General features: G+C 56.1%; 1 protein-coding gene across 1 annotated transcript in view; it reads left to right on the top strand.

Moving 5' to 3' along the window:
* The window catches only part of Syne3 (spectrin repeat containing nuclear envelope family member 3), a 51385-nt gene that overhangs the window by 17857 nt on the left and 9177 nt on the right, over nt 1-24351 (top strand). The window contains 10 exon segments of the mRNA XM_048799289.1: nt 1005-1179; nt 4927-5109; nt 6164-6307; nt 7212-7346; nt 9768-9929; nt 10054-10226; nt 10687-10816; nt 12209-12370; nt 15304-15453; nt 16086-16124. Of these exon segments, the coding sequence (XP_048655246.1) occupies nt 1005-1179; nt 4927-5109; nt 6164-6307; nt 7212-7346; nt 9768-9929; nt 10054-10226; nt 10687-10816; nt 12209-12370; nt 15304-15453; nt 16086-16124 (1453 nt within the window).

Genomic DNA, 24351 nt, shown 5'->3' with positions numbered 1-24351 from the left:
GCTCCAGGGTGGGGGGGTGGGTTTATGCCGAGGGTCAGAGTGGCCGAGGGACTTCCTCTGTGTCTGCTTTCTGTCCTTGAGCTTTCCAGGGCTGCACCTCTCTGTCTGGGAGCTGGACCTTGGATTTGAAAACGTACTCCCAGAAATGAGCTGGGCCTGGGGTGCTGGACTGTTAACAGAGGGCTCTGATTGCCTCTGCTGGGGCAGTGCCCGTCTCAGGTCTTCACGGTTTACCTTGCGGCTTGCAGTCCCCTGGCCAGGAGGTTGGCTGCTGGTTCGCCTGCTGTGCCCTCTTGTCCTGACAGCGTGGACCTTGAGGCCCAGCTCCAGGGTGGGTGAGGTTTTCAGAACCTGCCGCCCTTGGTGGACTTTACTCCCCACTCTCTGGGGGAGTGTCAAAAGCCCAGCTCAATTTTGCAGCCATTTTATTACAGATGGGCAAAGCCCTCGGGGTCAAAGGAGCCCTGGACGCTAAACCCCCATTCCTGTTTTTTGCTCATTTTTAAAACTAGACCAAGCTTTTGCTGTTATTGGTTTATCCTCAGTGGGAGGGCCAGGCCTCTCTTCCCAGGAGACGTCTCTGTGTATTATCTCACTTAGCACTCACAAGTGTTTTGGGGGCACCGTGTTCCCCATTTGTCAGGTGAAGAAACTGAGGCTCAAGGATGAGCCAACTAGATTGCAGACTCGTCTGCCAGACTTGAGACTCCCGGTCGTCCACCCCTCCTCTGGACTCAGAGGACGCTCACACGCCTTATTTATATACAAGCGCAGAGGCCCCGGGAGCCCTGGGGTCTGTGCCCAGGAAGACCTGAGCACGTGCTGAGGCCTTTCCACGTTACCCAGAGTCCCTTCCCCTGTACCTCGTGCCCATTGCTGCAGACGCTCCCTGCAGCCCGCGGGAGGGAGAGGGCCCACCCTGAGCCAGTGCTCCTGGGCTTCCTGGGGGTCCCGTGGGGCCTCACCCGGAGCTGACCCCGCTTTCTCTTTCTTGGTCCTCGCAGCATGAAGGGGAAGAGCACCAGGCTCCGCAACGCCACGGGGGTGGAGCTGTGGCAGGGCTTCCAGCGTCCCCTGCAGGGCCTGCAGCTGTGGAGGGCCCTGGCCCAGCGGCTCCTGGGGGTCACCGCCAGCCTGCCAGACCTGCCCTCCATCCACACCTTCCTGCCCCAGATCGAGGTAACTGCGCCAGGAGGGCCGGCTTCTGTGGCTGGGAGGCTGCTGGCTGAGCGTGGGGCGCGTCAGCCACCGTCCTGGGGACGGGTGTGTCCCTGGCCCCACAGACACGGGCTCCAGCTCACTGCTTGGGCAAGACCTGGTGCACAGGGAAATGTCATGTTGCCATCTGTGATTCAGGTCATCCTCAAACTTGGGTAGGAGGCGAAGCCTGGGATGACCCCAGGACGCCCCACTGACCCTCTCCCACCCAGAGGTAGCTCCCCTTTCCTTCTGGACCCCTCCATAGGCCGTCCTCTGTGGAACATTAGCCGTTCTGTGAGAAAGCAGCGTTGTCAGGCCATTGCCTTCACTGTGGCTACAAGTGACAAAACCTGCCCAGTGGCAGTTAAAACACAGGCTGATTTTAGGACTGAGTGTCATCAAGGACCCAGGCTCTACCTAGCTCCTGGTGGTGTTTCTCCTTCTGGCTCCAAAATGGCTGCCACCACCCCAACATGCATCCCCCACAAGCAACACCTGTTGCAGGAGGGCTCCTTCCGTCACCACTTCACTATCAACAGGGAGGCCCATCCCAGGAGTTCCAGCAGCTTCTCTCACATCTCACTGGTCCCTCAAAGTCACATGACCATCCCTGGACCAATCACTGGCGGAGGATGATGGGATCCCTGGGACTGGCCTGTGGCCATGGTCCCAATAACCCGGGCATCCAGGTGGGCACTTGGTCACCCAGCCAACATGCTGGCTACTGGGTGAGGGAGGAGGAAAGGCCGTGGGGTGAGCAGCCGGCAGCGGCTGCCACGGTCAGTGCTGTCCACCAGAGACGGAGGGTCACCTGTCAACACTGCTCTCTGCCGTCACTGAGCTCTGAAGTCCACGGAATGCTTTTGTCCCCAGTCGTAGACGGGTAGAGTGGAAAGGGACACAAAGATGTGGCGGGTGTCGGCCTCCTTTTTACTTCTGACTGTAGAAGGCCTACCTGCCAGAGAACAGGAGGCCACGGGCCGAAGCGCCACCGTTGACCTGTGGGGACACTATCTCTAGCACTTTTCCCGTCCCTCTAGGTATCCGCCCTGGAGGGCGTTTCTTGACCCTAGACCACGGCCCATGTCGTGGAGCTCCAGAGGACTTTCCATTTGGGGCTCGTGTTGCCACACAACTCTGTTTTCTGTCTCCCTAGTTTTTGAGTACAGAGCACGGCCCTTCCTTCCAAGGGCTCCGTGGTCATCTTTCTGAGATACTCGTCAGTGAATTTCTTGTGCACCATAAACCTTGGTGCTGGGTAAATCTGGTGGGATCCATCTAGATTTTTCCATGGGACATGATCCCCGACAGGCAGAAAGTTTAACTAATTAATTACAATTTTTGTGTAGTTGGGCCCGTGTCTCTGGTATTCTCACTGCACACATTTGTTTTTTTTTCTCAGCAACATTTAAAACAGTTCAAATAAAAGTGATCTTCTGCAGCAGCCGTGAGACTTTCCACTTTGGAAATACTCGTGATTTAACACATCCACCATTAGAGAGTTAGGCTGCTCCCAAAGCCTTGTTGTCATAATTAGTATGTGTTGGATACTGACGTATAAAATGTGTTTCTATTTTTACCATTATGCATCTCATTTTGCAGAGGAGAGATTGGCTGGAGCCAGGGAGAGGTTAGAGAGCTGTTCCCGTCAGGCTGCTCCGTGGAGGCCGAGGTCAGGCCTCTCCAGGGAGGCCGGGCTGGGCGGGAGCAGTGGGCACAGGGCTCCTGTCTGATGTCCTCGTCTGTTTTCACCCAGGTTCTAGAAACATCTCTGTGAGGTGGAAGAACTGATTTTATTATTGTTGCTGGGCTGTTAGGGGAGCCAGGTCCCGGAGAGGGCAGCCCCTTGCTCAAGGTCTCAGACACTCAATGGACAGGGCCAGGCCCCGCCTCAGGCTGCCGACTCTGCCCAGCGCTCTCCTGCTCTGCCAGGATCCCGTCTCCACCTCCTCCTTCCACCAGGGTAGAAAGCAAACAGGGCCTCTGCCAGGCAGGGGGCACAAGTGGAGTCTCTCCAGGGTGACCCAGGACTCCCAGCCCAGGTCCACTGGTGGGGGGAGCCAGGAGCTCAGGAGTTCTGTTTGGTGCCTTCCATGTGCCCCGCCACCCCCGTGCCACCCCCTGGAGGGAGGGGTTCCTTTAGCAGGTGTGGCTTGAGTGGCCAGCTTCAGTTGTCCTGGCTCAGCTTCTGGCTTTAGCCTGAGAGTGTCCTGCGCATCTGCGGGTTTCTGGCTGGTGAAGTGGCTTCCTGAGGACTGTCATGAAGCACCAGACCCAGAACAAGGGTAGGCTGGGCCGTGCTCCCCCTGAAGCCTCTGAGGAGGCTCCTTCCCTGCCTGAGATCCCTGACGTCCTGGTAGAGACAGTCTCCCGATCTCCGCCCACTGACACACGGCCACCCCCCTCCCCACCTTCCTTCTGCGAATGTCCACGTTCAAAGCTCCCCTTGGTACGAGACCCTGGCCGCCCTGGGTGACAGCCCACCCTAATGACCTTATCTTAACTCTGTACAGACCCCATTTTAAGCTGAGATCACATTCCGAGGGACTGAGGGGAACACTCAGACTTTACTGCATCTTTTTTGGGGAGACACAACGGGGCGCATCCCAGCTGGTCAGTGACGGGAGCCAGGGAGAGCTGAGCTTCTGTGTGCTCTGCGTGTGGGGCACCCAAAGGCTCCTTCCAGCCTCGTCCCAGCCCCAGGACGGGGCGCGTCCCTGCAGGTTCTACAAAAGAGGAAAGGGAGGCTCAGAACTGCCCGCGGCCTCCCAGTGAGCACGGAATCCAAACTCAGGTGCCCTTAACGCCTGCCACGCAGCCTCTGGACGCGGTGAACACAGGGGCGTGGCTGTGTTGCTGGGCAGCCTTGTGAGGCTTGCCACAGGCCGGGCGCCCTCATCTGCAGGTCGTGCCAGCGTGGCTGAGTCCCTCTTCTCTTGCCAGCCTGCTGCCTTTGGGGCTGACATCAGCACCTGCTCCTCCAAGGAGCCCTCTCTGATGTCCCCAGCCAGCACTGACCACCCAGCACTTCCACCTTGGAATTGCACCTGCCAATCTGGCCTGAGGGCTTGGTCCAGCCCCAGCCCCACACCTCGCTCAGGGTCTCGGGTCCGGGAGGGGGTGTCAGTAACATCACCAGGTATAACACGGGGACCTCTGGCTTCCAGAACTCCCGGGCGCATGGTCAGGGCAGGTCTCCTGGAGCAGGCAGGGCCTGGCCGTGCAGGGTGCAGGTGTCCTGGAGGCCAGCTGCCATCCTCTGAGGTGGCTTCCGAGTCCCCTCAGGTCCCCTCTCTGCCTGGTCCCCTGCACAGCAGAAGTCCACCGAGGAGTGACCCCTCTGGACAGCCTCCTGCCTTCCCATGTCATGGCCCCTCACAACACTGCTGGGGGAGGCCCTCTGTCTAGAGGTCAGGCTGGTTCGGGGAAGTCCCGGCGCCCACTGGGAGGCCACAGGCAGGTAGGAGCCACATGGTCCAGCGTGGGCGGCCCTCGGTGGCACATTTCTGAGATGGGGAGAAGGAGGAACTATCACTCGGCTTTGGTGACAGGTGGGTGGTGTGGGGTGGTTGGGAGAAGACTCGGACTTGACCCTGAAGTTCTGGCTTCTGTTTGGGTCTCTGCCTCCGGGACACCTGCACAGAGGCGCCCCTTCCTTCTGGGCAGCGCCAGGACCGGGTGCTCCTGGCCCTCTGCTGAGCTTCGCGGGGGTCCTGTCACCCGCAGGCGGCCCTGGCAGAAAGCTCCCGCCTCAAAGAGCAGCTGGCGATGCTGCAGCTGAAGACGGACCTGCTGAGCAGCATCTTGGGCCCAGAGCGAGCCAGCGCCCTCCTGGAGCAGGTGGCGAGTTCCGTGAGGGACAGGGACCTGCTGCATAACAGCCTCCTGCAGAGGAAGAGCAAGCTGCAGGTGAGGGGCGGCGGCGTCTCGGCACTGGGCCTGGCCAGGCGGGAGTGGCCCTCACGGTGTTCCAAGCTCACCGCTGTAGCCTGGGTGAATCCTTCTGTCCCTCACCCTCTCAGGCTCCTCCTGCATAAACGGGGTAGGATTCTCCCAGGATCCCTCTAACTGGTTCCCTAGCCACCTGTCTGTCCCCTCCCTACACTGCAATCAGAGTGAACTATCTTATACCACAGAGAGCTGGTGGCGGGACCAGCACAGGTGAGAGCACTTGCAAACGTTAAGCCACCATGGTGCTGGAGGCTGGTGTCACTAGTGACACGCTGACTGTCCCCTTCTACAGGACGAAAGCAGCTCCGAGGCGCGGGGCAGTGTCTGTGGCCGGGCACCTGCTCAGAGCTTCACTCCCTGATCTTATCTAACCCACGGTACCCACGAGGACCTGCTATTCTTCCCCCTGTTTTACCGATGAGGAAACTCAGTGGTGGCTCTTGGCCAGGGTGGCAGGGCCAGGACATACCCCACGCGGCCTGACCCCAAGCCTGCTATCTCACCTCCTGTGTTCTCTGCCTCCATTAGTCGGGCCAGGCAGGGTTTTAGGAGCTGGGGAGACAAAGAAAGGAAGCCGAGAGTTCATCCCCAAACATTCACAACTTGGTGATGGAAACCAACAAATGGACGATCCCCAGGAGATGTCTGTCCAAAGGCTGTCTGTGAGCCAGTGGTGACCTGGTCAGCATATGCAGGGTGGGCTTCCTGGGGCCTCAGTGGTAAATAAAGGGATGCGGCTGTGTCCAGCAGCACTTTGCCGATGTAAACAGCCTCTGGTGGGATTTGGGGAGGGGTTTCCCAGCCCCTGTTCTAGAGGGACGTGGCCAAAGTGTTATGCAAGGACATCACGGGGACCCTAAGAAGAGGCACCCAACCCCAGCAAGGCTCCAAGAAGGTTTTCTGGAGCAAGAATGTGCTGAGGAGGAGCCAGGCCTTCTTTGGGTGCCAGGTCTATAACAAGGTGCCCCTGAGGAGAGCTCTTAATTCGCAGCTGCCCATTCTGTCTCTGCAGAGTTTGCTTGATCAGCACAAGGACTTTGGGGCTGCTTTTGAACCCCTACAGAGGAAGCTCTTAGACCTCCAAGTTAGAATCCAAGCCGAGAAAGGGCTTCAACGGGACCTTCCTGGAAAACAGGCCCAGCTCTTGAGCTTGCAGGTAAGGGGTCTGTAGGGCCAAGTCAACCCTCACAGGGTTGACTTTTTTGTGCATAAAAGCAGTTCCTCCTCTTCTAGTAACCAGCAAAGCCAGAGCCAGCTTGAGCCAGAGATTTACACCTTACTTGAGATCTGACTTTTTGTCTTAATGGAATTAATTTCTGCTTATTTATCTGATGGTTCCTGGCCTCAATAGGGCCTTTTATTTATCTGATGGTTCCTGGCCTCAGCAGGGCCTTTAGCACCTTCAAACTGCAGATTCTGAAGCCTAACAAAATCATAATTATTTATCTCTCAGTTCCAAAGCCTAACATTGGTATTTGTTTTTAAATTTGCATTGCTAACTATCCCTAATGGGTCCAGAGGCCTTCAGTTAACTAACACAATCCTGAGATTGAGAGTACGCATTTTAACCCACACGCTGATCGTTGATAACGGTTGGTTGGCTGGATAAGGAGCTTGCTGGTTTTGAAAATGCATGTGATCCAAAGATCATCTTTAGAACCCAAGGACAGCTCATATATAGAGTGAGAGTTCTCGGCAAGATATTACGCATGGTGCGTTTGAGTCTCGAAACCTGAAATCGGGGTGTGGTTCTTCATAAGGAGAGGTGGCCATCAAGTGAAAGTCCAAGTGATCTTGTCCCCCATGATGTCCTCTGGTCTTTTACTGAGTTTATTTTCATGATGTCCCAGAATGTTTTGGTCTGATTTAAATCTTTCATCAGCCCTGAGCTGGGCCTATGAGACCAGACCTGACGTGGTGCATCTGCTGGTGTGGGGAGCCCTGTATCCTGGACAGCCCCCACCCCAGGCCCTCCCTCCGAGCTGACCCCCACCTCCGCCCTGATCAGCCTCAACAGTGAGGGGCAGGGAGGAGGCTCAGCCCCCGCTTCTCCACGGCAGGGGCTGCAGGAAGAGGGGCTGGAGCTGGGCCTGCAGATGGAAGCCATGCAGCCTCTTGTCCAGGGGAATCCCAACCACCAGCACAAGATGGACCAGCTTACTTCTGACCACCAGGCCCTGCAGAGGCCCCTGGAGGTAAGGCCGTCAGAGGAGCCTGAGTGGCAACCAAGAATCCTGGGCTCTTGGGGCCTTTCTCCCTCTTCCTTCCGTCCTCCCTTCCCTCCCTGCTTCCTGGGACAGGTGAGTACTGAGGCCTCCGCACGGGGGCGCTGCACTAGGCCTGCGAACGCAGCAGCCCGAAGGAGAGGGCCAAGGCATCGTCTCCCTTGGGGATGACGTTCTAGTCGTTCTAATTGGGTGGATGCAGATGAATCAGCAAGAAGCAAGTAAAGGCTCCACTCGGTATTGAGCTAAGGGCCACGAGGGGGAAGAGCTGCTGCCACCCCAGCAGCCTGCGCGCAGAGGCCTTTGCAAAGGGAGCCCTGAGCCCCGGGGCCGCAGAACCTTGTCTGCAGTGCCCTCTAGTGGCCGCCTGGACACTGACACTTGCGTGTGTGGCGCAGGCGAGACTCCTTCCAAACTGGCCCCAATGGACAAGTGGAAACGCAGACTCCAGCCCCACTTGGGCGCTGATTCCTTCAGGTGGAGGCCTGGGTCTGCCTTTGTGTCGAGTCCCAAGGCCGCGAGCTGGTGTCCGACAGCCACATCTCAAGAAAACAGTGTGAGGCAGGTTCTCCTGTCCACCCCACCCTGCTCAATGCCCTCTTTACAACCTCCAGCCCATAGATAATGTGAGTTCCCCTCACAGACAATTTAGAACTTTCTAGAATATAAGAGATTTTTTTTAAATATAGTTATAATCAAATAGTGTCCTTTGATGCTTAAATGCTCCCAGGTGGCTACATCAAGACACGGGGAGATGGTCCGTAAACGCTCCCTCCAGGTCACGGCCACAGGTGCCCCATCCGTGGTGGTGCCTGCTCGGCCTCCTGTGATGCGGTTTTCTGGAATGTGATAAAAAGTGGTCAAGCCAAAGTGCAGTGTCCCATCCTTTTACACCAGGGACATGTCCCTGGAGAGGCCGGCATCTGCATTGAGCCAGACACTCCAGGGGTCTCCAGGGAGCACAGCACCACCTATAGAGACCCACGGTGCAGGTGACGCATGGAATCTGCCTAACCCAGGAGCAGCTTGTGGTCTCAAGGTCAAGGGAGGGGGCGTCGAGAGACAGGAAACCATCCCGCAGCCGAAGTCAGCTCCGGTACCCACATCTAGTCGGTGAGCGAGGTTGATCAGAAGTCAGGAGCTAGGGACTGCAGACTTCGACAGTCCAATTCCACCGAGTTTCTTTATTTACAGTTTACATAGTCATTTAAGGGGAAACCGCCCCTCCTGTTATTTGGATGTTCAGTGCTTGTTAAGTCCAGTGAGTTTTAATGTGGCCCCCCTCACAGACAGTGATCTTCCCGTCTCCCAGGGGTAGGTCCCAGCTCTATGCAGTAGGGAGCCATTGAAGGCATTTGGTGGTGAGAACTAGGAGAAGTGGGGTTTTAGGTAACATTTCGCCCTTGCTGATGGACCTCAAGGACAGAGGCTCCACATCCCCTGGAGGCCCACGGAATGCCCAGCCCCTCTCTGGGTCCCCATCCCCTGGCATGGTCCTGGAACCCTGCAGGGCCAGCCCGCGTTTGTGGAACGCAGGAAGGCAGGGCCTTTGGTGGCCCAACGTAATGAGACCCTAAGCTGGGAGACACAGCAGGAAAGGGGACAGTAGGCCCCGGAGTCTGACTGGCTCATAGTGAGATGAAGAAGGTGCTCAAAGGGTCCCAGGCAGGGTGACCAGGAGCATGGAAAATGGCCATCCTTCTGTGTTCAGTGCCATCTTTCCTGGAGACAGAGAAGAACAAGGTTCCAGCCTCCGAGGCCTGAGTTTCCCAGGAAACAGGCCTCAGGAAGGAGAAAAAAGCAAGACCGTTTGAAAACCTGTTGTTGAAGTTCAGTCCTATCCAGAAAAGTGAATGTCTTACGGGGCACCTCGGCGGAATCTTAAAAAATTAAACGGACCTGATTCAGCAGCACCCAGAAAAAACCCAGAGCAACGCCAGCCTCCCTCACGCCCGCCAGTCACTGCCGGCTCCTCACCTCAGACTGGACCCAGCGTCAGTTAGGCTTGCCTGACGGAACCACACAGATGCTCATACTGTGTGTGTGCTAGCCCCCCACAGCGTGGTTGTAGGTTCATCCGTAAGGTTGCCCTGATGCAGCGTGCCCATTCTTGCTGCTCCAGAACACTCCTTTGAGCAAAAGTGCTTGTGCCCATTCACACCAGCCCCACCTGCCCTTGGCTGTTTCTATAGGAGACAGGCCGGGAGGCGTTTTGAACCAGACTTGATCTTTGGGGGTCCTTGTGCCGTGCCGAGGGAGGACCAGCCTGTGGTGTCTGTCTGGCTGTGGGAGGAGCCAGGGCCCAGGCGGTCTGGGGTCCTGCAGGGTTGGGGGGTGCCTGGTCTCTGCCTCGCCCAGCGCTCAGTGCCCTGGCCTCCGGCTGTGCTGCAGGACCTTGTGGACAGGTGTCGGCAGAGCGTGCGGGAGCACTGCACCTTCAGCCACCAGCTGCAGGAGCTGCGGCAGTGGGTCACTGTGGTCACACAGCTGCTGGAGTCACATCAGCGGGACGTGGGCCCGTGGGATGCTGCGTCCCGAGAGGCCGAGGTGGAGGTAAGGGGGTGACTTCCTCACCTGCGTCCCCAAAGGCAGCCTCTCTGGCTGAAGCCCCCACAGTGGGAAGCAGAGACCTCCCCAAGAAGGACCTCACTGTGTGTGTGTCCCCCGTGTCCTCCAGAGGCTGCTGGCTGACCTCCCTGAGAAGGAGGCCCAGCTGCCCCTGGTCGAGGCGCATGGCCAGCTGGTGATGGAGAAGTCTTCTCCTGAGGGGGCGGCCTTGGTCCAGGCGGAGCTGCGGGAGATGGCGGAGGCTTGGCGGGCCCTGAGGCTGCTGGAGGAGCACCTACTGAGGTGAGAGGCCCTCGCTGGCTCTGAGCCTTGTCTGGGACAGTGCCCCCTTGCCACCAGGAAGAGCTCCGAGCAGATGCCTGGGCTCTGAGCCAGGCGTTGTGCCAGGGACCTGCCCACCCCCCCCACACCTGGGACCCCTGGTGATTCTGGCAGGGGCAGGGGAGCTGAGATGTCCCTGGCTGGGGGTCGGCCTCCAGCCCGCTCTGGTGTGAGCCTCAGTTTCCTATCTGTGTCCTGAGCATGTGCACCTGCGTGACCGGGGAGGGGGGGTTGCAACTAAGAGACGGGACACGTGGGAGACTCAGGAGCATCTGCCACACCTGAAGGATGGCTGCTGGCTCATCGTTGATGGGAAACCCAGAAGTGTCCTGCCACCCTTGAGGCCCAGGGCTGTTACTTCTCCAGTGCCCCGATGGGTCCCCATCACGTCACCGCCTTGAGGGGTTGTTTGCCTTCCCAGCCTCATCAGAAGCCAGCAGCTGCAGAGTACAGAGGTGGACACTGGGAAGAAGCTGGTCTTCACCAACAACATCCCGAAGTCTGGGTATCTCATCAACCCCACGGACCCTGTTCCCAGGCATCGTCGTGGGGTGAGTGTGTCTGGCAGGGAGAAGGGCCAAGTGCTGGGTGGGGTGGCTTTGGTCCAGCTCCCAGGCCTTGGCCACGCCCCATCTCACTTGTCCCTGCTGTGGCCCCAAGAGCAGGGGTGCCCGCTGTAGAGAGGGCCTCAGGTAGGTGGCGGGCAACCCTGGGCCAGACTGGTCCTTCCCTCTCTGAATCCCTAGATGGTTCCCCGGCAGAGAGGACAGTGACAAGGTCACAGACTTCCTGCTGGCCTTGGATTTAGACCTGAGATCACAGGAGAAGGGGGTATCTTTGTGCCCTGGCTGTATATTTTTGAAAAGAACTAACATGGTATCACCAGCACTTTCTCTTTCTGCCTTTACACAACTGAGCCATGTGGAAAAGAACGTTATTCCTTGTTTTTCAAGAACAATCCGTCAAAGCCCAGTGCAGTGATCACACCTGCTCCAGCTAGGTAGAGGCGGAAGTAGGGGACTCCCTGAGCCCAGGAGTGCAAGACCGACACAGTGAGACCCCATCCAAAAAAGAAAAAGAAAATCCAATTATTCGTTCTCCCACTCCTTCCTTCATCCTCCCAAAACACATTTATTGAGTGCCACTGTGTTCCGAGGATTGGCTTAGAAAGCAACTCAGAGTTTTTGTGACTGTGACGTGCACCTGATTATAATGCAGGTCTAATCCAGCAGCCTGGTTGGGGCCCACGGTCTGCATCTCTAGCAGGCTCCATGCTGCTTTCTAGTGCAGTTTGAGGAGCAAGACGGGTCCATGGGCAGTTAAATGAGCTTACAAAACTGTGCAGACATGGGCAGAGGGGCCATGAGTTTGTAGTGGAGTGGACCTGACCCAGACCTGGGGCAGGAGAGCCCTCCTGGGTGCATGGGCCCTGGAGGCTGAGTGGGAGTGAGAGAGGAGGGAGAGAGGCACCCCAGGCAGGGGGCACCGTGCATGTGCAGACCCAGAGGAGGCAGCCCAGGTTCAGGGGCTAAGACATGCCTGCAGGCTCCGGCTCGGAGAGGAGCAGCAGCTTGGCCTTCGGAGGCCACAATAGCCAGAGCCCGAGGCTCTCAGGCCACACAGGGGAGGCACGAGGCGACACCACATATGGAAAGTGTCTCGTGCTTTAGACAGATCACTCAGGTCACAGCCACAGGGTACACGAGTGGTAGAAGGGTGACTGCTGGATAGCTGTCCTGGTAAGAGGTGACGGTGACTTGCACTAGGAACGAAGAGGTGACACTGAGGCATGCTCCTGACCTAGATGTGGCCATGTTGAGTAGAGATCCTCCCCTCAGGCCTCTCCCTGTCCTCATCCCCCACTGCTGCCTCAGTCGCGTCCAGGACATGTTTCCAGTGGGCCTCTTTCACCCCGACAGCTCTGGCCCTGTGTGTTCCTGCAGGCCCATCTGCTGGAGGAAGAAGGAGGCAGCCATGAAGATTTCCCCCAGCTCCTGAGGAACTTTGAGCAGTGGCTACAGGTAGAAAACTCCAAGCTCATACGGACCATTGCAATGAGAACCAGCACCGCCAAGGACTTGAAGACCAGAGAGACGAAGCTGCAGGTTTGTGCCCAAGAAGCCACCCCTTGCCCGTGGGCTTTGCACCCATAGATGTGTTTGCTCTAACAGGGAGCACTGACAGTCATTTGTGAGCTGTTCTCACTTGTGTAGAACTAACGCTTCTTAAACTTTTTGGATTCAAATATTTTAGAGCTTTTTCTTGCTTTCATTCACTCAGCCTCCTTTTCTTATTCCTTACTTGGGAAATATCACCCTTGTCTCTAGGCGCCTGTATCAGTTAGTAATTGCTGTGTAACATACAACCCCAACAGTTTGCAGTTGAAAACAGCAGCTGTGTATTTAACTCATATTCGGACCCTGAGCTCAGCCTGGCTCCTGCCCATTCAGAAGGCCAAGGGCTGGGCTCCCTTGCCTGTCTGCTGTCAGATGAAGGTCAACCAAGTGCCTCTAATTCTGGAGGTCAGCAGGCTGGTGGGGAAGAGAGTGACATGGACCACACATCTTATCCTCCCGTGGGGCAGCCTGGGCTTCCCATGGCAGAGGCAGGTCGGAGGGGACAGTGGGAGCAGGCCATGCCCTCGGAGGCCTAGGCTAGGAAGTGGGGTGATGTTAACTCCCCCTCATGGCCTAGTCACCTCTCAGTTCTCTTGATACTTTGGCAGTTAAGTTTCAACATGAATTTGGGGAGGGACAAGAATTCAGACCCTAGTAGTCACCAAATCCTCCTTGGTCTGCCTCCTTGGAAGGCTCTGTTTCCACTGCGAGTGCCTCGGTTTAGGCAGTAATTTTCACCTTGATTGTAGAACTAACTTCCCAAATGGTCTCCCTTCTCCCTGTTGGGAACCTACCCAGGTCAAGGCTCATTCTGCAGCCATAATGATCCTCCAGAACCACAGGGACAAGAGTGACCTTGTCCACTTAATGGAAACATTTCAGAACAAGTTCAGACCCCAAGGTCATCATGCTAGGCCTTTCTCACCAGACCTCAGCTTGCCTCTTCTCTTCCTTGTTTTTATGAAATCTCACTATGACATGCCAGAGTCTGACGTTTGTTATTTTCTAATCCTTTATAGGATTCACCTGAACACCTGACTCTATGATTTAAGATCTTTCTGTAATATTCTCTGACACTGTCTCTTAAAACATTGTCTCTGCTTGGGAGCATTTTTTCTCTCCTTCTCTTATGTCATTTACACGTATATTATTTCTTCTCACTCTGTGCTTCATGTCTCTTGGCTTCTCTTGTGTATTTTCCGTCTTTTTGTCTCTTCATGTTGCATTCTGAATATTTTTTTCTGACCTGTCTTCCAGTTTACTAATTCTCTCTTTAGCTATTACACATGTCCATTGAGTGTAACTTTTGTTATTTTAATGATCAACTCTAGAACTTCTCTTTGGTTCTTTCAACAATTTGCTGGGTCATATTTCCTAGCTAGCTTCCAGATCCTTGCTCAATTGTTTACACTAGTCTTTTAATTCTTTGAACACAGTAAACATAGCTGTTTTATAATATGTCTAATAACATCAATATCCCAAGGCATCTTAGGAATGGTTCTGATGTGTCTTACTTCTGCTGCTTCTTCTCCTTAGTGCCTTGTATCTGTGTGAGGCTGTGTGTATTCTGTGCTGAATGTTGTGGTGGACAAAACATGTGATAGAGTAATTTGAGATTTAGGATACCCTCTTCCTCCAGAGAGGGCTTTTCTGTGGTCGTTCCTGCTGAGAAGGAGGCTGAGTCATTCTGGGACCACTGAACCCAAGTCCAAGGCTTGCAGGTCCCTGGATTACAAGATGACCTGGAGCTGGGCGGCCAGTCTACACCAGGCCCAGATTTACTGCTGGCTCACCTTTGCTCTGAGGGTGAAGCCCGTAGGCGTCTCAGCTAGAGGGGGAGTTGTTCTGTCTACCTCCACGCAGCCCAGAGTCTGACCTCCGCCTCCCTACCCCGTGAGGAGGTTGCCACACCACAGACCTGCTTCACAGCCGTTTCTTCCAGATTGGAGGATATCCAAAGGGTGAACACAGGCCTCACACAGGCTTGCTTCTCTGAAGTTTCTTTCGTGTTGTTTTGGGTTTCTGGTTTCTTGCGGTGCTAGGGATTGATCCCAGGGCCTCGAATGTGCTGGGTCAGGGCTCTACCCCTGAGCTGCACCCCCAGTCCTCCTTGCCTGAGTTTTGACCTGATGTGCCTCACTCTTTCGTTAAGCCTTTGATGGTTTTAAAAAATGTCTTTAATATCATGTCCTCGGTGCAGGTTTGTTCCCAATTATCCAGTTGACCATCACCAGGAAGCCCTTCCCTCCTACCTCAGATTTGGCCACTCCTCACTTCCCACCCCCTCCCTCAACTCCAACCATATCAGAAATGGCTCTTAGTTCCACCCCGAGACCCTTTTGCTCTTGTCTAACTCACATTCTAGCAGGCTCTGAGCAACGATGCAAATGGTCGCATACTGCATAGCTAACAAGATGGGGCACGATCGGGGTCCAGAACCAGGATTTAAACCCAGGCTCCTGCCCCAGTCTCTCCCCCACATCACATGGCTCTCAGGAGTCCTGAGAGTGAAGAGGTTTGTCCTCGGCACTCAATTTTGATAGAAAAACTGGCTCCCTCCATCACCAACTGCCAAACGAAATCATGCCGATGGGAAGGCACGTTTGACGGGGTGACCTTTGTAACGATGGCGACTCCTCTGACAAGCCCTTTTAGGACCTGGTCCTAGGATGGCAGGCCAAGTGACCACAGTGGCTGGCAGTCCAGCTGCCCTTCCACACAGGAGGTCTTTCTGTAACATTCCAGAGAGCAGTTGCCGGGCCTGGACTTGCACTTGCACACGAGGGTCCCACGTTACTGGTTCTGTGCTCCCCTCCCCGGGAGCCACTCTATCGAGGGCAATTCAATCAGCCTGCCCTTACCAGGGGGGTGGGCTGTCTGGGCCATTAGAAGCCTCACCATGATGCTGCCCTCTCCCCTAGGAGCTAGAGGCTCGAGTGCCGACAGGTCAGCATCTATTTGAGAATCTTCTTCGTCTTGGGCCAGCAAGGGGCACCTCGGACGAGCTGGAGGATCTGCGTTACCGCTGGATGCTGTACAAGTCCAAGCTCAAGGACTCCAGCCACCTGCTGGTAGGTGCTGAGGATGCTCAGGTGACGGGACCCAGGGAGGGACCGCAGCTGGGCCCAGCCTCACTGGGCCAATAGCCTGCATGTGTTCTGTCCTGCACATCCTCGTCCCAGCTGGGGTCGGGGAGGGACACTTGACTTAGGTCATCTCATTTGGCCATCCTCCTTTGCCATGAGGCTGGCCTCCCAGTAACCATGGCAATGGCCTCATGGTTGCCTACCATGCTGGGAGCTTTGTCTGCGTCACCCCATTCAGCAACAGCCATGGCTGCTGGAGTGACCCTGTCCGCATCCAGAGGGGAGCTGAGGCCCCTAGAAGCTAAAACCTTGCTCTGCAGGTTTTTCTGCCACTAGGTGTCAGCCCAGCCCCAGCCAGGTGCCAGTGTCCCAGCCAGCCGGGCAGGGCCTCCCCAGACCATGCCCGCAGGCCAGGCCCAAGTGTGTAAAAAGCTCATTAAACAGAATCCCCCGTGGCAGGGCCGAGCAGGCGACCAGCGCCTTAGGGAAGCCCCCCACTCCCCCCAATCTCCCCCCCAATCCCCCCCCGCCACAGATAGCCGAGCACAGCCCTGTTGGGACTTGTGTTTCACTCACCTCACCTGTTTCCCCCTCTCCTCTCCTTCCTAAAACAACAGACGCTGAGTTCTCCCGGGGACCCCACCGGATTCCAAAAGGTACGCGTCTGCCATCTGCTCTGGGGCTGCAGAGCAGGCATCTGGGGGGCTGGGGGCCTGGGCGGATGGGGCAGGACCCCTGGGCTTTCTGGAAGGCTCTGTGGGGTCTCTGCTTTCCAGAAGCTCCAGGCCCGGGGAGTGGCTGGCAAGGGTGTGAAGGGCACTTTGCCATGACAGACACCCGGTGGAGAAGGGACCCTGGAGCTTGCCATCCAGGACCAGGGCACACTGGGGGGTGACAAGGGTGCTCCTAATGATGACTGTGATCGCAGGTGTAAACCGGGGTAGTCCCAGGAACCTGGCCCGGGTGCCCACCTTGGTGTAGAGGGGCGGGTGGGGCTCAGGAGGACTCAGGAGGAAGGGACAGCGGGGCCTTCCAGTTCCACCAGGCAGGTTCTCCTCTGGGGCCCACTGAGACGTGCTCAGAGTCACTCCCATGGTGTTTCCGGGCCCAGGCGATGGCAGGAACGGGGTTCTAACGGGAGGAAGCAGCAGTCTTACTGCCCTACATGGTGCCCACTGGCCATCCACTGTGGGGCCTGGACCTGTACCCACTTAGCCAGGGCATCTCATTTCACCCTCTGTTGACCCCCAAGTGGTTCCTTGCCTCTGCTTCAAGCCTGGGGAATCAGAACGGGTGAATGAGCTGCCTTGCTCAGGAGGCACCACACTCCTGACTGGTCTCTGGCTCCAACACCCAGGTTCAACCTTCTGTGTGATGCCTGGGGGGGGACGTCTCGCTGGGCTCTGGAGGGTCTCTCCACTCCTGGAAAAGCCAAGTGTAACTGTTGTCCCCAGGGCTGCCGTTTCCAGAGGCATACCCTTGTTTTCTGGCCAAGCAAGGGCCTAGGGTGACACAGGCCCAAGCAGGCTGGGCTCACAGAGCCCCAAGGCGCTTGGGACCTCTCCCTCCCTGGAACACACATTGTCCAGGTGCCCGGCACACCAGGACTCCTTCCTGGGCTCCAGCTGGGCTCCAGCATCTGCAGGGTGCGGGTGACCCTGGGCTGGGCAGGGCTGTTATGAGACCAAGGTGTGCCCTGGGCCCAACACCAAGCAGCTCTGGGGCCTTCAACAAGTCGCTTTGGTTTGGGGCACACTTTGCCCATCTGTATAACGTTAATACCAACTTTACTTACTTCATGAATCAGTGTTGACGGTCGTGTGAGCTGTTATGTGTGGAAGATAGGCTTCTTAGAGCCTAAGCCCTGGTTTCCCCAAGTTCAGAACCACACCAGCCTCCTCACGAAACAGGAAAGAACATCCGGAAAGGGCAGGTGACCCACACAGCCCCACCTAGTGGCTTCTGGTGGGATACGGGTACACGGGGCCAGGTGTCCTGGCTGCCTGTAACTCCTGCACTTTAAGCCCCATCTATGCAGCCCCCAGGGCAGGTCCCTGCAGGAGTCATGTGTGGGTCCCCAGGGGCCTGGCCATGGTGCCCAGCACATAGGAATTGCTTGCTGAAGGCTTTTGGGTAGGTGCCACTTGGCTGGCTGACCCGGCCCTCCAGTGCAGGCTCAGGTTCCCTGTGGCCTGTGCTTAATGTGTCAGTGTGGGTCCTCCCCACCGTGGTGGCCCTGCCGCTCCTCCTTCACTCACCCCTTCCTTCCCCAGTGTTCCCTCAGGGCCGACTGGGCTGAGCTCTGTTGAGCACTGGGACCACGTCAGCAAAGGAAAGAGCCGCTGCCCTCCTATACCTGGTGGGCGGAAGGAGCGGGTGGAGGGTGCTTCACATCCGGCTGGGGTTGCTGGCAGCACAGGGGGCGTCTCTGGGGCAGAGAGCTCTGCACGGCAGCAGCCACAGGGGTCTATGCATCCCGAGGTTTATCTCATTTCCTCCTAGCAGATGTTGGGTGCCATTTTGTATAAAACTCAGGGTAGGCAAGCAGGAAGGCGGAGCGGGGCTGTGTTTAATAAGTGGAGGTATACATTTTTTACTTTGGTGCTGGCCAGCTTTTGAGATGAGACCTCAGTCTCCTGGGAGGAAGTAAGCAACCTATGGGCTGATATATAGCAGCCATGTCACAGATTGCTGTGCCCAGTCCTAGGGTTTCTGAGCCATTAGGACTGGAGTGGCCCAGGAATCTGCGTTTCTAACAGGGCAGTGCTGATCCTGTGGGCCTGAGAAGCACTTGGAGAACCACTGCTTTATGTTCTGGATTCGAATCCTGACCCCACCATTAGCATGTGTGACCTTTTGCTAGTCCCTCACCCGTGGTCTTCCTGTGAATACAAGGGAGTCCGCTGAGCTAGTGGAAGGCAAAGTCCTCAGCAACAACTGGCGCGTAGTGGGCTCTGGGTTGCTGTGGAAACGAGGACCTGAGACCTCTGCAGACAGGGCCCTGCTTCTGTGCCTGAGGACAGAGCGAGCAGGAGTGGTGGCTTTCAAAAGGGGAAATCCTCCGTGGGGTTTGATCTTTTTTTTTTCCTTCTGGTCTTCCTGTGTTAGCTTATATAATTTATAACAAAATACTCAAGATCATTAATTTATAAAGAGAAAGGCTTACTTTGGCTCAGTTTTGGAGTTTCTAGTCAATGGTCGGCTGGCTTTGTTGCTTCGGACCTGTGACAAGGTGGCACATCCCAGCAGAGAGCATGAGGCACAGCAGAACCACCATCTGCCTAGCCAGGAAGGGAGCAGGGCTCCCCAGTCTCCTGGGACACGCCTCCAACAACAGGACCTCTCCCCAGGCCCCGCCTCTTAAAGGTACCACCATCTCCCAACAGCGCCACCCTGAGGACCAAGCCTTCAGGACCTGGGCTCTTGGGGACACTCCCCATCCCAACTATAGCATCCTTGTGGTTTGTGCTGGGTTGCACAGCCTGTGTGTGACTCTGCACACACTCGCACACACAGGCCTGACAGGTAGAAAATAAGCACCATCTGCAGAGGTTGTAATCTTGCCAATGTAAAAACATCCCATATGTTATTTTTAGTCCAAAGGGAAGAAAAACCAAAAGTCTGCTCCCAAGCTAATTATCAAGCAGTTGGTTCTCTACAGTTTTTTCTCTCTCTGGGCCCCAAGTCATTGAAAGTTCCAGCTACGGTGGGGCCTTCTTCCTGCTTGTTTGTATAAACAGAATAATTAAGATGTATTAATCTGCAGCCACCTCTGCCCTGGCCAGCTCAGTGCCACTGGATGTCTGCCCGCAGCCCTCAGAGCCACAAAGCGTAATGGCGTTTAGGGTTGCAGTGGGCTGTGAGTTAACCGAAGTCCTGCCTTGTCCTGGGGAGGTGCTGGCGCCCTCCCAGACACACTCTTACCTGAGGAACAGACTGCCGCACGTGCCATTCGCCAGGGCAAACCAGGATTGCAGGAGCAGAGAGCTGCCACCTCCCACCTGGAGCCCAGCACGGGCTCTCGCCATAAACCAGTGACTCAGGCCCCAGAGAGCCACAGTTCATTTACTCGACCATATTTCATAGATTTTTGAGACTTCATTTTTCACAGCTCTAGGGTCTGGGTGCCGTGTTGGAATCTAGTTCTTCCAGGGAGGTGTGGGGTTTGCTTCCCTCCTCCACCCAGGCCAACCTCCCTCCTGCCATGGCTGTGACACCTGTTTGTGGGCCGTGTGTGCTTCTCTTCGGGTCACACTGATTGTGCAAAGTGAGACCATCAGTTTTGGGGAGCGCAAGCTTGCTGTCTGGACTCTTAGAAATGAGTTTTTGTCCCCCTCCTTTAATCTCTGCCAAGATGAGACACTGGATGTCCTTGTCTTGGTTTATTCTCTCTCCCCGGACAGCGAAGGTGCAGCCCCTAGTGCCCCTGCTGGACACAGGCTTTTCGGTCAAATGCTCCGTCTTGGTGGAGGTTTTTATTTTCTTACCTTGTGACACCTTTCCCTTGGTGTCTTAGAGGGATGAAATTCTAATTCTGTGATATCAAATCTCACTAAGCATTAGTGAGCTTTCTGTGATAGATAAGCTTTTTCTCACAACTGTGATTTTTAAAGTCCCTACTATGTGCTGGGCACTGTGATAGACACTCACATACCTGGTCCATAACGATCATGACCGCCTTCTTCAGGGGGAGGAAGTGGCCTCTTGGCCTCTTCTCATGTGTGGCTTGCACAGGGCCAGGTCGGGGCTGGGCAACAGCAAGACAGTCTGACTTTGGGCCTCAGAGATTCACCTTGTAACTCTGCAGACAGCTCAAATCTGGTTTTTCCCTGGTCACAGCCAAAGTGCTGGGCTGTACTAGGCCATGCTATTTCTGTCCTTCAAAAGAGGAGAGCCAGGGACAGGCCTAAAACCACACACTGTGTTATCCCAGGGCCATCTCTCCATCTACCTTCAGAGCCCGGAAGCAACGGGGCTTCTCTGATTTGGGAATGAATTGGTGCAGAAACTTGTCTTTGACCACTGAGACCCAGGGTATCATCTTCACTTGCTCTTCCTGTTCCTTCCTCCTTCCATTGCCCCATCTGCCTTCTGCCCCTCCCCTCCTCTGAATTTCACCCCAGCAAGGTGACAGGAGCTACCTCATCACTCAACCCAGTGGATGTATCTCTGTCCCCAACTCCCTTGGCCTCTGGGCAGCACTGGGTGACAGCACATCCCTCCACCTGCTCCTCTTGGCTCTACCCTGGCCCCTCTTTCTGTTTTAACTTTTTAAATTCATCCAAACGTGTTGATGAACTCAATGTTGATGAACTGTGACTGTTGAACCATCTCATTGCCCATTTTAAAAATTCTTAAGCTGCCTCAGTAGTCTTTTTTGAATCATTAGACTGTCTTGGCAGTTTCAGGTTCATAGGAAATCCAGTAGAAGGCACGGGCTTCCCGTTTGCTTCCTCTCATCCCAGCCCTCCTCCCTCTCCCCCCATTTAGTAATGTCGCGATGAGCGTGAACCACTGTTATGATTGAAGCCGTATCAATGCCCTTGATTAGCTAACGCCCACGGTTTGCACATTGGCTTGCCCTCGTCTGAACCCACCTCTTGGTCTTTCATGGCTGTTCTACTCAGTCCGGGATCCAGTCCAGAACCGCACACTGCCTTCGATTGTCTCGTCTCATGGGTCTCCTCTGGTCTGGAGACGTTCCCTGGTTTTCTTAATTTTCATTGACCTTGACCTTGACCTTTTCAGGCAGGGGCCAGATAGGCTGGAACGTCCTCTGTTTGGCTTTCCCTTGTTGCCCGTGATGGGTCTGGTTATGCGTTCTTGGCAGGAGTGTCTCAGGAGCCATGCTGAGGTCTTCCTCAGGTGTCTTATCAAGGGACGTGAGATGGCCGCATGCCCAGCCTTGGCCATGCAGCTGGATCACTTGGCTCAGGTGGTGGACTCCCATGAAGTTATCACTTCTTTTGTAATGATCAGCTGTCAGGCGCTGGAGGCACGTTCTTCTCTGGGGGCATCCTCGGTCCCCTGGGGCTCTCTACCCCTGGGGGCCTCTCTCCCTGGCAGCTCCTTCAGCAGCTCCTTCTCCAGCCCAGGTCCCTCCTCAGGCATCAGTCCCAAGCCCAGGGGCCTGCTGGACCCTCGGACTCAGCACAGCTAAAGCAAAGCTCATCGTGTTCCTGTGCCCAACCAAATTCATCCCCAAAGTGTCTTGACCATCCGGTTTCCAAGCTGGGGGGCCCTGGGCCACCCCAGACCCTCGCTGGTCTTGGTTCCAGTCCTGGGCTCAGGGCCTGGTCGGGGACGGATCTCAGATGAGAAGAGATGAGAGAAGGAAGGGGCGAGGCAGAGGAAGGAGGGCCGTGTGCCCGCGCATCTCCCAGGGCACTGTCCCTGCCTGGTGTGGCCGGGCACCCCTCGTTGGATCGGCTCCTGCTGCTGGCCTGGAAGCATCTCAGTGGTAGACAGTGAGGCCCAACCAGGTGCTGGGAAGGACCCAGAGCCTTGTTGGGGACGTGGCTCGACTCACACACTCCAGGCTCTGGTCAGCATGGGACCCACCTCCCGATGCAGGTTGAACCACTGAGCCGAGGTGACTTGTGCTAAGGCTTTAGTGGCTGTGTCTCATGAGAGACGCCCCATGGGATGGCGGAGAGACCCTGGGCTTTGCAGTGGTGCCGGGTAGTCGAGCCTGTCCCTGTGGCCTCGGCTGGCTACTCTCCTGCAGCCTCAATGTCCTCCCTGTAAAGTGGGCACAGGAAGGCCAGCCTCACAGAGCAGTTGAAGGGAGCCGTGACTAACACTTTGGAGGGCGTTGATGGAGTCCGGATTTCTGGGTGAACCATTGCTACAGTGAGAACGGTTCTCAGACAGTGGTCAGCGAGAGTCTGTGGCACCCAGGGCACTGAGGGAGGAGCAGATGGCCGGAGCACAGGAGGGAGGGCCTCATGTTCTCTGTCCCAGTCACTCACCAAATACTTGTCGAGTGCTACTGAGGCACCGCTGGGCGCAAACCAGAGTGGACTGCACCTCCGGGAGTCCAGGCAGCACGGGCCTCCAGCAGTGGCCCAAAGGAAAGCCAGCGTGCCACGAGGCTGCTTGACGGACCAGAGGCCAGAGGAGGGCCCCTTGAGGAGGGGACTCAAGCTGAGATCAGAGTGGTCAGTGGATCAGAGGAGGAGGTTGGCATGTGCACCAGACGGAAGGGTCGGGCCAGAAAAGGCACCCGGCCCAGGGACAAGAGGGCCTCCAAGGAGCCGAGAGGTGGCATTTAAGGAGGACACTGATTCCCCCTCTGATGGACTGGGGAGGTCCACGGTGCCCGATCCTGCACCCCTGTTGTGGCGGAAGCCTGTGGGCCCATGTGTCCAGCCCCCGAGTCAGGGGGGAAAAGAGCCGAAACTTTCCTGAGCCCAGCTGTGCGTGCTGAGCTCCGCAGGCCTTGCCTCCCACATCCGTGCGTGTTCGATGGACGGGTGTCATTCTTCCTTTCCTCGACAAATGAGGAAACTGAGGCCGAGTAGCCAAGTGGCCTGGTGGAGGTCAGACGGCTAAGAAGAGCCAGGACCTGGCCTTTTCTTCCCTCCCCGGTCCTGTGTCATGGGTGGCAGATGAGGTCACGTGCACTGTGAGTCTCATCCTGCCTGAGCTCCTCAGCATTGTGGAGTCCAGGCACATGTGAGGCCGGGGGGGACTCTTGGTCAGAGCTGCTCTGACGCATCTGGTTCCCTGCGCCTCGCCCCGCCACACTGCGTCCATGCCCTGAAAGGTGGGAGCTCATCACTTCTCCCCTCCTCTCTTCAGGGAGTTCCAAGGAGAGGACAGGTAGGGCTTTCTGTGGGGAAACTGAGGCACAGAGAAGCTCTTTGAGCTGGGAAGAGCTGAGACTGTCCATTTCCTTGTTGGCTTCTTGGAAGGTAGTTTGGGAGCGCACGCGCGCGCATGTGTGTGTGTGTTCCTTCTAAGCATTTGAGAATCATTAAAATGTGTCTTTCATTTTAAAGATCATTTAAAATTTTTATCTTAAAGAGCATTTTGGAATCTGGGGCTGTTGGAGGGAAGAGATGAGCTCGAGGTGAACAGGGCTGGCAGGCAGCAGGCAGCCTTGGAGCAGACCACCCCGGCCAGCACCTATAAATACAGACCCACTCTGGACCTCAAAGGCATCCCCCAGAGAGCACAGCTGAGCACCACTGCCCACCTGAATAGGCAAAGGGTCGGTCTGCATGAGGAGCAAACAGGAAAGGAAAACTAATCAGACCTCCCTTGGGGAACCACTGATGGCAGGTTTCAGGGGGTGGCGTCCACCAGGCGGGCAGCCTCCAGACTGTGGTCTCCCCCCAGATGGGTCAGAGTTTTGAATCAGGCGAAGTTATCATGAAATGTGCAGAATTCCAGTCAGGGCCTCCCCAGGCTGAGGCCGCCCAGCCGGACCCCAGGAGGAAGCAGGGCGTGTGCCTGCAGGTCCCACCCAGCCCCACTGCTGGAGGGGAGGCCTCCTCTGTGAACTCCTGCTTGCTCAGCTGCTACACAGCGTGACGCCTCCCCCACTGCCACCCCCGAAGTCACTGCTGAATCAACACAGCCACAAGGGCTTACTCATCATGTGGGCTACAAGCAGTCTGTTTGCACAGAATCAGTGTCTGTGGGCTTTGGTGAGTGAAAACATTTGAGGCTGGAGGAAAAGGGTGGGGTGCTATCATTTGGAAGAGACAGCTGGAGCAGGACAGTGGGAGAGACGGCTCAGATGTGAGAGGTAAAGAGACAGAAGAGTCCAGGTCAGAAGCTGCCAGAAATATCTGCATTTAGCAATGTGTCTTCATCACTGTCATCACCATCACCACCATCACCACCATCACCATCACCACCATCACCATCACCACC

This window comes from Marmota marmota, unplaced genomic scaffold (genome assembly GCF_001458135.2).
Source record: "Marmota marmota marmota unplaced genomic scaffold, marMar, whole genome shotgun sequence".
In the NCBI taxonomy this organism is placed as follows: domain Eukaryota; kingdom Metazoa; phylum Chordata; class Mammalia; order Rodentia; family Sciuridae; genus Marmota; species Marmota marmota.
Note: the sequence above shows the minus strand (reverse complement) of the source record. Positions and strands in the feature narration are given on the sequence as shown.